Raw genomic sequence first — 11,202 nt, 5'->3', positions numbered from 1 at the left:
GCACAAACATGAGTGACATTCTGTTCTCTCAAAGGGGCTCAACATTTACAGGACCCTGGAATTGGACTCAAGTAATTCAAGTGCAACTGAAATTTGTAGGGTGGGGAGAAGGGGAATGGAGTATTGCACAAAAAAAGGCCACCCCACTCTGCTCCCAGTGCAGGCAGTGTCCATGTCCTGCTTATCTGAATGGCATTTGTCAGCTTCTTGGAGCCCCTGCAAGATATCTGTGCCCTGGATTCAGGAAGCCCTTTCCCAGTTCTCCTGTAAAGGAACGCAGGGCATGGTTGTGGAATGAGGCCTGCAGTGCAACTGCTGGAACCTCTAGTGTGCTGCGTTTTAGCATCCAGGGAGGCACCAGATTTGGTGCTGCTGAGGCTCAAACCAGCCCTTAGTGATGGAGGTGCTAAGACTCCTCCTCCTGAAGGCGTCCACACCCTTTGACACAGGAATTTACCCTCAGATAACAGTGTAGGAAAAGGAAGAACATTGTGCAAGCACATCTTCACTGCTTCATTATGATTACCATCCAAAACACTGCAACTTCTTTAGCCAGTGAAAATGATAATAATGAAGTCTATCTGGCCAAGAAAAATGTTCAGGAGAAAAATGTAGGCAAAGACTGAAAAATTGCCTCTATGTAAAGTTCACAAAAATCATGTGCACACAAATGGAATGAACAAATAACATGAAGATGCGAAGACTGTAGGATGGTGGATTATGGGGGTTTTTTCCTTAAAATTCTTATAATTGTTGTAATGTCAACACACCCCCTCCCAAAAAAGGAGTAACAAAAGAAAATATAGTATATTTGCAAGTTACTTCAAATGTTTTTTTCCAAATAGAGAACAGCTTTGGCATTTTTGGACATTACATATAATTAGTGGGTTGGCAAGTCTATTTTAAAACTACAAAATCTTACTCCCCCTTCAACTATCCTATGCCCACACCCCTTCCCACACACACATCTGCCCCATCCACTTCACCCAAAAATGTTTTCGGTTTTCTCTTTACAGGGCTTTTATCATCCAGGTTTTCATTAGCTTGTTTGTATTCACTGGAAGCTGCTGGCCCATCATCGCTCACACAGCACATGCTCAGTGAAAGAGGAACTGAAGCTGCTGTGGTGCTGTTGTATCTTCCATGCCATGGGGGCAACACTCCTCTTTTTCCCTTTCTGGAACCTACCAAAACAAGTCAGATCACCTACCACTGCCAGAGACTGCCCTCCTTCTCTCCCCAAGGCAGACTTAACCAAAACTGAAGTCTTGGCAGGGCCACTCAGGACGGGAGATGAGAGTCAAGAGACTGGGCAAGACTGAGCCCCTTATAGGCTGATCACTGGTCAGCTTCAGTCATCTCAGGGCCTAGAAAGTGGAGCTCAGCTGCCCGCCCTACTTGCAATATCCCACATCTCAGGCCTTCTGGTTTCAGGCCCTTTAATCTCACATTATCCTGCCAGATTCTAGCCTCTCCTCTCTCCAAGCCAAACTGCAGGGCAGCCTCCCTAACCCTGCATTCACTGGGCCATTCCTCAAGAACTGTCAGGGAACTTTTGCCCAACTGCTGACTGCTTTTCCAACTATGCTAGGATCCCATGTCATCCTAGCTGGTTAAAAGTGTGCCTGAAGCACTCACACAGACAGTGCTCTCGTGTGTTCCCAGCGTCCTGGCTGCAACATCGGCTCAAACAAGTCCAGCTGACGGGACATGAGTCATTACAGACAACACCTTGAATCGGCCCTAACATTCTTTCTCTTCCTTCCTCCTTCCCTTCCTTCTTCCCTTTTTCCCTCCCTCCCTTCTTTCCTGCCTTCCTTTCTCCTCTTCTCTCTCTCCCCCTCCCTCCTTCCCCATCATTCTCTTTCTTTCTTTCTCTTCTCCCTTCCCTTCCTTCTCCTTCCTCACCTCCTCCTCCTCTTTCTTCTTTACATTAGTCACTCACAATTTTAATACTGTATTCTAATTACAAATTATTTGGTACACACTTTACTGCTGATCTTGTTGAAAAGGCAGAGTTGTCCTAGAGGTGATGACGGAAGAAGGAAGATAGGGAGGAACTGCTTGGAGACTTGGGATTGGTTGTTGACAATGTGTGCTTTGAAGAATGACGATGATTTAAACATTTAGGGAGGAGGACAGCAGATAAGAGGTGAAATGAGGCAAGACGTTGCAGCAAAGGAGTTGCAACTTATTTAGTTTTAGGTCTTTCTGCCTGTTTATTGTTGTTATTCATTAAAAAATGTTTTGAAGGGAAAGGGTTACTTTTACAAACTTGGGATGGTTCTGCAACCTTTCAAATGTTGTTTAAGAATAATTTCCAGGGGGGCCGGCCCGGTGGCGCAGCGGTTAAGTTCGCACGTTCCGCTTCTCGGCGGCCCGTGGTTCGCTGGTTCGGATCCCGGGTGCGGACATGGCACTGCTTGGCAGCCATGCTGTGGTAGGCGTCCCACGTATAAACTAGAGGAAGATGGGCACGGATGTTAGCTCAGAGCCAGGCTTCCTCAGCAAAAAGAGGAGGACTGGCAGTAGTTAGCTGGGGGCTAATCTTCCTCCAAAAAAAAAAAAAAAAAAGAATAATTTCCAGGATGTTGGCTTAAATTTGTTTTCATATTTATTTTCAGTCAGCTCTGCTTGTGTATCCATTAATTCATTAACTTATGACTAAAGCGAGTTAATCAAAACTTTGTTTCAAATACTGGTTCGTGTATTGGTAGGCATTGTGCAGCCTATACTTTTATAATTTTACAAGAATAATTTTTAGATTTCTAAGAAATTTGCATTTATATTATAAACTTATTTCCAATCAGTGGTTACTGCTTTACCTTTATAGTGCTGTTCTCTCCTTTTTTGATTTTCTTCATCAAGAAAAGCAAAACCATGAAACAAAGGAATGGCTGACTTTCTGTTGCATGTCCCTGGGGGAAATATAGTTAATTGATCACAAATTCCGTGCCAGGCATTATTTGACCATCACAGGAATCCTTGAGTAGGTATTATTAATTACTACCTCTATTTCACAGATGAGAAAACTCCTAACTGGAGCTTTAACTTATCCAAGGCTAAAGACAGTTACTGCCAGAGGTGGATCTTAAATCTTCGTCCATTTAGTTAGAACCACGTGCATTGGAAAGAGGATTAAGATGTAAATTTGTTCTCCCCCTCTCTCTTCCTTCCGTTTTTTCTCCGTCCCTCTCTTTTCTCCCTCCCTCTCTCTTTACACACAAACATATATAGTTTCTGTATGCCAGGCACAAGCGATCCACAATTAATTCAACTCTCCTATCAACTCTGTGAAGTAGGAACTATTATCAACAACATTATACAGAGAAGAAAGCTGAGGCTGGCAGAAATAAAGTAACTTGCCCAAGGTCAAATAGCTTGTCAACGTCATTTTAACACTGGAATGTGGAATAAACAGGTGGGTTATACATATTAGAAGATTAATTCTCATTCATTTGAGCCTTCCAAACAGGTACAATTGTTCTTTTCACCGATAGGGTGGAAGTGTCATAGCTGACGGATTAGCATGGTTTATGAAGGCAGAAAGGATGCGACTGGAAGTATTCTTCCGAGCCCGGGAGGTAGCGCCTGGGGTGACAGTGTCTGCTATGTGTAGGAAATCGACAAAAATTCTGATAAGCTGAAAAGCAGGGCACGCAGCCGGGAAAAAAAGAGGCTGGAGTCCACCCAGGGCAGAGCCTTAAATGCCAAGCTGGGGAGTGCTCTCCGTAGGACCGAGGGTCCTGCAGTGGAAGTTGGACAGTCTCCCGGGAGGTGGATTCCGGGAAGAGGGCGCTCAAAGACGGACGGGTCTTGTGGAGGGGCGGGATCTCGCGGAGGGGCGGGGTCCGCGGAGGGGGCGGTCCGGGTCCTTCCTCTGTCGCCCAGAGAGCTCTAGACGGGCGGGCCTGAAAGGTCAGAGTCTGCAGGGGTCGCGATCCAGCCGCACCGCCCCGGCCGAGTCCAGTCCCGCTCGCTGCCCGTAGCCCGCCGCCCTGCTTCGTGCCTGCCAGCATGTCGTTCGTCCCGGTGGCCGCGGATTCAGACTTCCCCATCCACAACCTGCCCTACGGCGTCTTCTCCACCAAAAGCAACGTGAGCAGCTGCGCTCGGCCTTGGGCGCGGGGAGGGAGGGCGTCCCCTCCCCCGGGCCCCCACTCCACCTTCCCCCTCCTCGGGCCTTCGCCTACCCCTGCCGCCTCTCGCCAGCACCCGACCGAGTAGGATGTCAGGCCCGTCGTTTTCCTGCTAGACGCCTCTCGCGAAGACCCCCGGTGTCATTTGGGGCCTGGGGAGCCTCGCCTCGTATTCCCGCCCTGAGGAGTGCGATGGGGGCGGGGCGGAGGCAGGGGCCATTTTTCTCTTGAGCCGATGGTGGAGAGGACGTGTGGGTCTGAATACCGCCCGGTACCTTCCTAAACGTGCAAGTTATTGAACCTCTCAGCCTTAATTTTTGCAGGTTTGTATGAGAATTAAGTGCAAAATGAAATGAAATATGTAAATCTCCCTTCCAGGCAAGCAGAGCAAATTCGATTATTGTTACCGACGAGTTTCTGAAGTGCACGATCTTTCTGCCTACTCCACAGTTATTGGGGTGTTTCCTTCCCACAAGACACCACGTTATGACTGGTTCATCTCTCAGGTTAGCTCCTAAGCCTAGAACCCGGGAAGTATTAGTTGACCCTAGTATTTTTAGTAGCTTAGAGGGATGAGCACATTTTGCTGGCAGTAAAGCTATGGGATCTAAGATGGCAAGTTTCTTTGCCTGCAGCTGAAATCCTTTCAGTTCCTAGTGTGGGATCCCTGGCATTCCCTTGCTAATCAGAAGAAGCCCTTTTGGGCAGAGAGATGAACTTTCACTTAGTACTTTCACTTAGTAGTCAGATTGGTAAAAAGAAATCTTTGAAAATTGGGGATTTATCAACAAATGTATAAGAAGGTCCCTGGATGGAGAAAGCAGATTTCCTTGGATTTGTTCGTGGTATTTTTTGCTTAGATTTCTGCTCCCAACTTTAAAGGTGCACTCCTCACTCAGCTCTGTAAACCACAGAACCTCAGAATCTGTTTGCACCCAACAGTGTTCAGGAAATGTTTGCTAAATGGAGCTCCTGGCAGTCCTCCCCTTCCCGGAGAGGGGGTTCCCTGCCCCCATGGCTGATCACTGGCCCTAACTGGCTGGCCTTTTGTGGGCCTGGCTCCAGAAAAGACCTTGTTTTAGCAGACTCTCTGTGTGGTTTCACAACTGCCAGTCCTGACCAGATGTTGGAAGCACACAAAAAATTAACACTCAGTTCCCTAGAGGGACACAGATACAAATAAGAGACAAGTTAAACCTTAACCTGTGTTAACCAACCACTCTCTGCTGGCAGCCCTCCCTTTGCACTCTAACACTCTGCACTCAGCACTTGTGTCCTCACCTTTCCTGGGAGTACAAAGCAATTAGATGAAAACACTTGTGAGAGCCTGGTGGGGTGCTCTGGCTTGCTTTCCCAGAGGAATCTGGAATTAATGCCCCTTAGAGTGTGGCTAGTGACCTTCAGACATGGTGCCGCTGCTGTTTTCGTATTAGAGGGTGATTAGAATGTGTCATATTAGAATTAGGTACAGCCACTAGGGAGGTCTGGGAGAGAGAGTCCCTTCCTACTGCCAGCCGAAGGAAGTGCTGGGAGTGGGGAGTTGGCCCTGTTGGCATTCCAGAAGCTCAGGGCCTTCAAGCAGAACAGGCCTCGCCTGAATCTGTCATTGCAGGTATTGGACATCCTAAGGGTGGTGTCTGCCTCTTCAGGCTGGTCTGGTTGCCAAGGCAAAGCGTCCCCGTCCCCTATGCTGGCAGCCAGCCCTTTATAATTTGGGTGGAACAATAGTGAATTAATCCAGCAATCACTTTATTCATTTTTTTTTATTCAGCAAGTGCTTGTGAACCCCATCTCTGGGTCAGACCCTGGGCTGGGAGTTGGGGATCAAGGACACAAGAGACACCCTCCCTCCATCTTCGGTTGCTCATGGACTGGTAGAAAGTATAATGGCTCTCTCTGTGAAGACAGGGACAATGACTTCTGAAATATAGGGACTGCGGTAGTCTGTAGCTGACTGCCAAGTTGTTAAAGTTTCTGTGATCTGGCCCTGCCTCTGCCTCTTGCCTCTCTGCCCTCTCTGGGCACACTGGGGCTGCCTTTCAGTTTCTAGAATATTCTAAGAGCAGTTTCCTGCCTCAGGACCTTAGCATGTGTTGTTCCTTCTGTCTGGAATACTCTTTCTTCTGCTCTATACATACCTGATTCCTTCTCACTCTTCAGGACTCAGCTTAAATGTCACCTCCTCAGAGATGTCCACTAAGCGTGCTCACCAAAGGCCCCCCCCCCACCCCACACCCCAGCCATGGTCGTTATCTGTCACCACACCCTACGTTTCCTTTGCCGGGAACCTGGTTGTTTCCTGTCCCTAGCGCTGTAGTGGCCTTCATGTGTGGCCGGGCCGGAGCAGGTGCTCCGTGAATGGTTTTGTCTGAATAAATATCTACCCTCGTGATGAGGGATTTACAGATGTTGATTAATTGAATTCTCACAACAAACCTGCCATTGTGTTAGTGTCCCCATTTTACAGATGAGGAAACTGAGGCTTAGAGAGGCTAAAAATCCTGTTCCAGGTCTGACAGCCTGTAAGGCAGATTTGGGGTTGTACTCCACATTTGTCACCATCCAAGCCTGATACTTTTCCCTCTTTGTCCAGCTTGGAGCTGGGTAAAGCTTTCCTTTGGACAACTCTCTATCAGATGTGACCAAATGTTATAGAACTGAGGCAGTGCACATTTATTCTCTTAAAGTTAGACAAATGGGGTATCTCTCCTAGTTTGTCTCACTCAAGTTGTTCATGGGAACCGGAGGCCCTGAGAGGGCCAGGGACTTGTCCAAAGTGATAGGATGGTGAGTGACAGAGCAGGTGGAACTCAGGAATGCTGGATGCCGGCCGGGAGCCCCTTCTCGTCTAGCACTGAAGAAAATAACTTCCGACATTTAAAGTAGAGGGACTCACACTCTCAGACAGACTATTTTTCGGGGTCCTCAGGTCACCGTTTGGAGCACAAAGGCGTCTTCTTGGCTTTATTTCTCGGCTTTGCTTGCAGCCGAGGAAGCAGGCAGCCACTTTAGTGACTAGGTCTTGGAGGTTGTTCAGTGGCAGTGGCTCCTTCCTGCCTTCTGCTTGGTGTGGGGGCTGTGGTCTGAAAAATAGCCCGGGCTCTGCCTGGCGTATCCCTTGAGTGAGCAGCTCTGGGGTCCAGATGGCCCAGTTCCTTGTGCCTCACAGCAGTTGCCATTTTCCAGAGGGGGAGACTGAGGCCCTGAGCAGTAGAGCTGGAAGTGAGTGGCCAGACTCTCCAGGCAGGCTCCCCTAGAGCAGGGTCTGCCTGGGGTCCCAGGGCAAGGTGGAGGTGTGGCTCTGTCTACTCCTGGTCACAGGGGCTGATGTGCATGGAGAGATGGCCATCTTCTCTCAGCCCGCAGAAATGAGCAGCCTATGGAGAGAAGGCCAGTCACTAATCCCACATCTAAGCTCCCTGGAATTGAAATGGCAAAGCTGGTCATTCAGGAGAGCTAGAAGGCAGGCTCAAGACAGAGCCCCAAGAGGTCAAGTCTGCAGACGAGCTCTCGGGTTCCTTGTTGACGAGCAAAGTTCAGGGTCATGGGGGCACAGGCTCGGCTTTGCCAAATATTTGAGACATCTTCATAGTCAGAACTGAAGCTGGGATTTTATGATGCAGAAAGGAACTTTCCCTGCACGTTCTGAGAATTCTGGCTTTGTGCTCCCTCATGACCTGAGCTCTGCTCTGTTTGAGCCACAGCAGAGCTCATTAATCCAAGCCCCTGGCCCTCAGCACTGTGCACGAGGCCCTCTCTGCTCTGCTATGCAAAAGAATTGCCCTGAATGAAGGCCTAGGTTAAGTCTGAGAAATAATCCAGCTACAGTGAGGTGGTGAGCTTCTCATCACAAGAGGCATTTAACAAGACCTGAGGAACTTTGCTGGGGACTTTGCCTGGATAAGGGCTTGGACTAGGCCACCTACACCTTCCCCACTCCAAAGGGTGTTTGATTTATTTCCCATTCAGCAAACAAAGATTCTTTTTCCTTCTCATCCTAGGGGCAGAGATAACACTAGGTTCTGCCTGGGCAGAGAATACGGGCCAATTTAAGCCCATTGGGAGGCAAAGGGAGCGGGATTAGGGTATGATGCTAAGGATCCAATTCCTCAGTCCTTCTCCCTAGAGGGCCATCTAAAGGGGGACCCATGGGCTCTTAAATAGACAGACTTTCTGTGCAAATCAGCCAATTCCGGTCCAAGGGTTTTCCTAGTGCTGACCATGCCGTCTTCCTTCAGCCAAAACCGAGGATTGGTGTGGCCATTGGTGACCAGATCCTGGACCTCAGTGTCATTAAGGACCTCTTCACTGGGCCTGTCCTCTCCAAACACCAGGATGTCTTCGATCAGGTAGGACATTGTGACATGGCTTGCCCCAGATTTCAGTGGCATTTGTTGCAAATGCCACCCAAAAAAAGCTCTTTGCCTTCCATTTCTGATAAAGGTAGTGCCTTCAGAGGTCTCAGAGACTTTACTTGGATAAGGCTGGGGCTGTTCTGAGACAGACAAGATGTCTACGAGGACAGGAGGTGGCCTTGGGACACCTTGGGGGGTGGGGGGCGGTTCCTGAGTGAAAGAGTGTCAATCTCCCTGCAGTCCTGGGCCTTTCCCAGCCTCTCTGAGACAAGGCTCCAAGAACTGGTTAATTTCCTCATTAAACTCTGATCGTCTGACTGTATGAGGCAGCTGCTGGGCCCTCTGAGGGAAGGAGCATGTGCCTGGCACTCCAGCCTGGATACAGCCTGGGAGGAATGGACAGCTTGCCCCAAGTGTCATCTCTGTTGCCACCGTTTAGGAGTCAGCCTGAAGTACACGTCCACGTGGGATGGACGTGAATTGACTTCCCTGCAAATGGTCAGGTGCTTTGATATGCGTCTTCCCATTCCCTGGGTCAGGAGGGAGAGTGATATTTATTGAGCACCTCCTATGTGCCAGGAGCTTTACACACATCTTCTCCTTAAGTCCTCTCAGCAACCTTCTGGCATAGGAATTGGAATCCTCTTTAGATAGACTAGGACCTGAGCAGTGAAATGAGACACACTTCTCCCAGGTCACATGGCTAGAAGAGCTGGGGCTGGAACTCTGGCCTTTAGAATCCACAGGTGATTTTTCTGCCATGCCTCTCTGCCTAAGAAACCTCTTCTTAACTTATCTGAAGGGGATCGCTTTAGGCCACGATAGCCCTGCAGACTGGAGTGTGCCTCCACTGGAGGAACGCAGCCACCTTCAGCTGCAGGCCTGGCCAAGCTTAACCGGGGAGCTCTCTCAGATAGCAGCTCTTGGGTTTTGTCAATTGTCTGCAAGTCCATGAGGGAATGAAGCCCCACCAGGAAAGGTGATGCCTTTCCTCAATTTGATGAACAGATGACAGAACTAAGGAGCAAAGGTCTGTCAGTTTGACTGAACTGGAGATGATTGACAGGGGCTCTGGCCTGCTGGCCAGCCTTTCTCCCATTGACAGGAGGAGTTCTGCCCAGGGCTTTCCCATGCATTGTCTTCTTTCTTCCTGTTTTGGTCCTAGCCAACTCTCAACAGCTTCATGGGCCTGGGTCAGGCTGCCTGGAAGGAGGCAAGAGGATTCTTGCAGAACTTGCTGTCTGCCAGCCAAGCCAGGCTCAGAGATGACACGGAGCTTCGGAAGCAGTGAGGAGCACGTGGATGTTGGTGGGCGGGGAGAAGAGGACACTGTGGTCATCAGGGCTGCTCTGAGTCACTACTTGGCTGCCTTGGCCTCATCCAGCCCCTGCCTTGGCTGCATATTGGTGGGAGGGCTGTGGGCTGACTGGGATTACCTCTGTCCCTGGACTGGAGTGGCCAGGTCAGGCCCACTTGCCCACTCCCTTACTCTCTCAGCCATTCCTCATCAGCATCGTCTGTGTCATTGTCTGGTTTCTAGAGTAGGAGTAATGTAGCCCGTTTCCTAGAGTGAAACATAGAGGCAGAGAAGAGGCATCTCAGATTTCGTGGGTGGACACCCTCCCTAGTGTGGCCCAAGTCAGCCCAGCCCTGGCCCGAGGCCAGCCAGGAGCTTTCACTGGAGATTGTCAGCAGGATTCTGGGATGGTTTGGGCTGAACCTGCGGGTGGGCAACCAGGGCAGGGACCCTGCTTTGCCGCTTGCTTGACCTTGAAGTCCCTGGTTCTGTGTTTCAGTGCGTTCACCCCCCAGGCTTCTGCCACAATGCATCTTCCAGCCACCATAGGTGAGTACATCTCTATACTAGGACATGCACGGAGCAGCTTAGTGGGCTAGGATGGCTGGCCAGGTGGCTTGGTTCCTGCTTCCTGGTGGGGGAGGTGACGGAGGAGGGGTTCTGGAGCTGTTACCCCCTCCCAATCACTGACCCAGGCATTGACTCAGGCCGTGTCTAAATTTAGGCCAGACCTCTCACCAAGGGTAGTTGCTGGCTGCTCAAATTTGCGGTTGGCTACATGCCTCCCTGCACAGCAAATCACTCTTTTTTCCCAAAAGACTGTGGGGAAAGTGATCTCAGCTCAGTCCATGAGTCAGCAGTTTTGAAGAGGCCAGAGGGTCCCAAGAGCCGCAGTTTGAGCCCTTGGCAGTGTGTCTATTTGGAGTTTCAGTCAGGAAATTGGAGTTGTCCGAACTCTCTTAGCCCGGAGCAGAGAGAGGCAGAATCAGGCTGAGGCAGAAGGCTCCTCCCTCCTTGTCCACCAGCCCCCGGGGTGCTTGCCTGCTTGGTTTCCTGGGCACATGTGTGCTGAGAGGCTGGCTGGTCCTGACAGCCCCTTTGGGAAGACAGGATTTCTGGCTAGGGTCCTGGTAGGCATTCCTGCTGTTTCTGCCCCCGTTTCTGTGGTCCTTATCCTAGAACAGCCTCCGGAGGCCTTCCTTGTAGCTAATCTACTTCCAAAAGACAAGGACACCAGGTTCAGTATTTGCTGACTCTCGTCTAAGGGTTTGAGAATTAGAAACAGTTCAAATGCTGTGCTCAGAAGCACATAGCTCAGGTCAAAACCCAAGTATGACAAGAATCGTTTGCCTTCTACTCAGCATCAATTGGCTCCCTGACGAAGGACTTTGCTCCTCCTTTCCTTTCTTCC

At 49.8% G+C, this 11,202-nt stretch overlaps 1 protein-coding gene across 4 annotated transcripts in view; it reads left to right on the top strand.

Moving 5' to 3' along the window:
- The first annotated feature begins 3,828 nt into the window (after positions 1 to 3,828).
- Positions 3,829 to 11,202, top strand: part of FAH (fumarylacetoacetate hydrolase) — a 35,413-nt gene continuing 28,039 nt past the window's right edge. The window contains exons 1-5 of one of the 4 annotated variants that reach the window (XM_070497189.1): positions 3,859 to 4,098; positions 4,518 to 4,645; positions 8,378 to 8,488; positions 9,660 to 9,781; positions 10,291 to 10,340. In XM_070497189.1, the coding sequence (XP_070353290.1) occupies positions 9,678 to 9,781; positions 10,291 to 10,340 (154 nt within the window). In that variant the 5' untranslated portion in view covers positions 3,859 to 4,098; positions 4,518 to 4,645; positions 8,378 to 8,488; positions 9,660 to 9,677. Of the gene's footprint in view, positions 4,099 to 4,517; positions 4,646 to 8,377; positions 8,489 to 9,659; positions 9,782 to 10,290; positions 10,341 to 11,202 lie in introns of all 4 variants that reach the window. The other 3 variants (XM_014852374.3, XM_070497184.1, XM_070497192.1) reach the window with 3 other exon arrangements.

Source organism: Equus asinus, chromosome 2, assembly GCF_041296235.1.
Source record: "Equus asinus isolate D_3611 breed Donkey chromosome 2, EquAss-T2T_v2, whole genome shotgun sequence".
NCBI classification, from domain to species: Eukaryota; Metazoa; Chordata; class Mammalia; order Perissodactyla; family Equidae; genus Equus; species Equus asinus.
The sequence above is the reverse complement of the archived record's forward strand: the minus strand, read 5'-3'. Positions and strand labels throughout refer to the sequence as shown.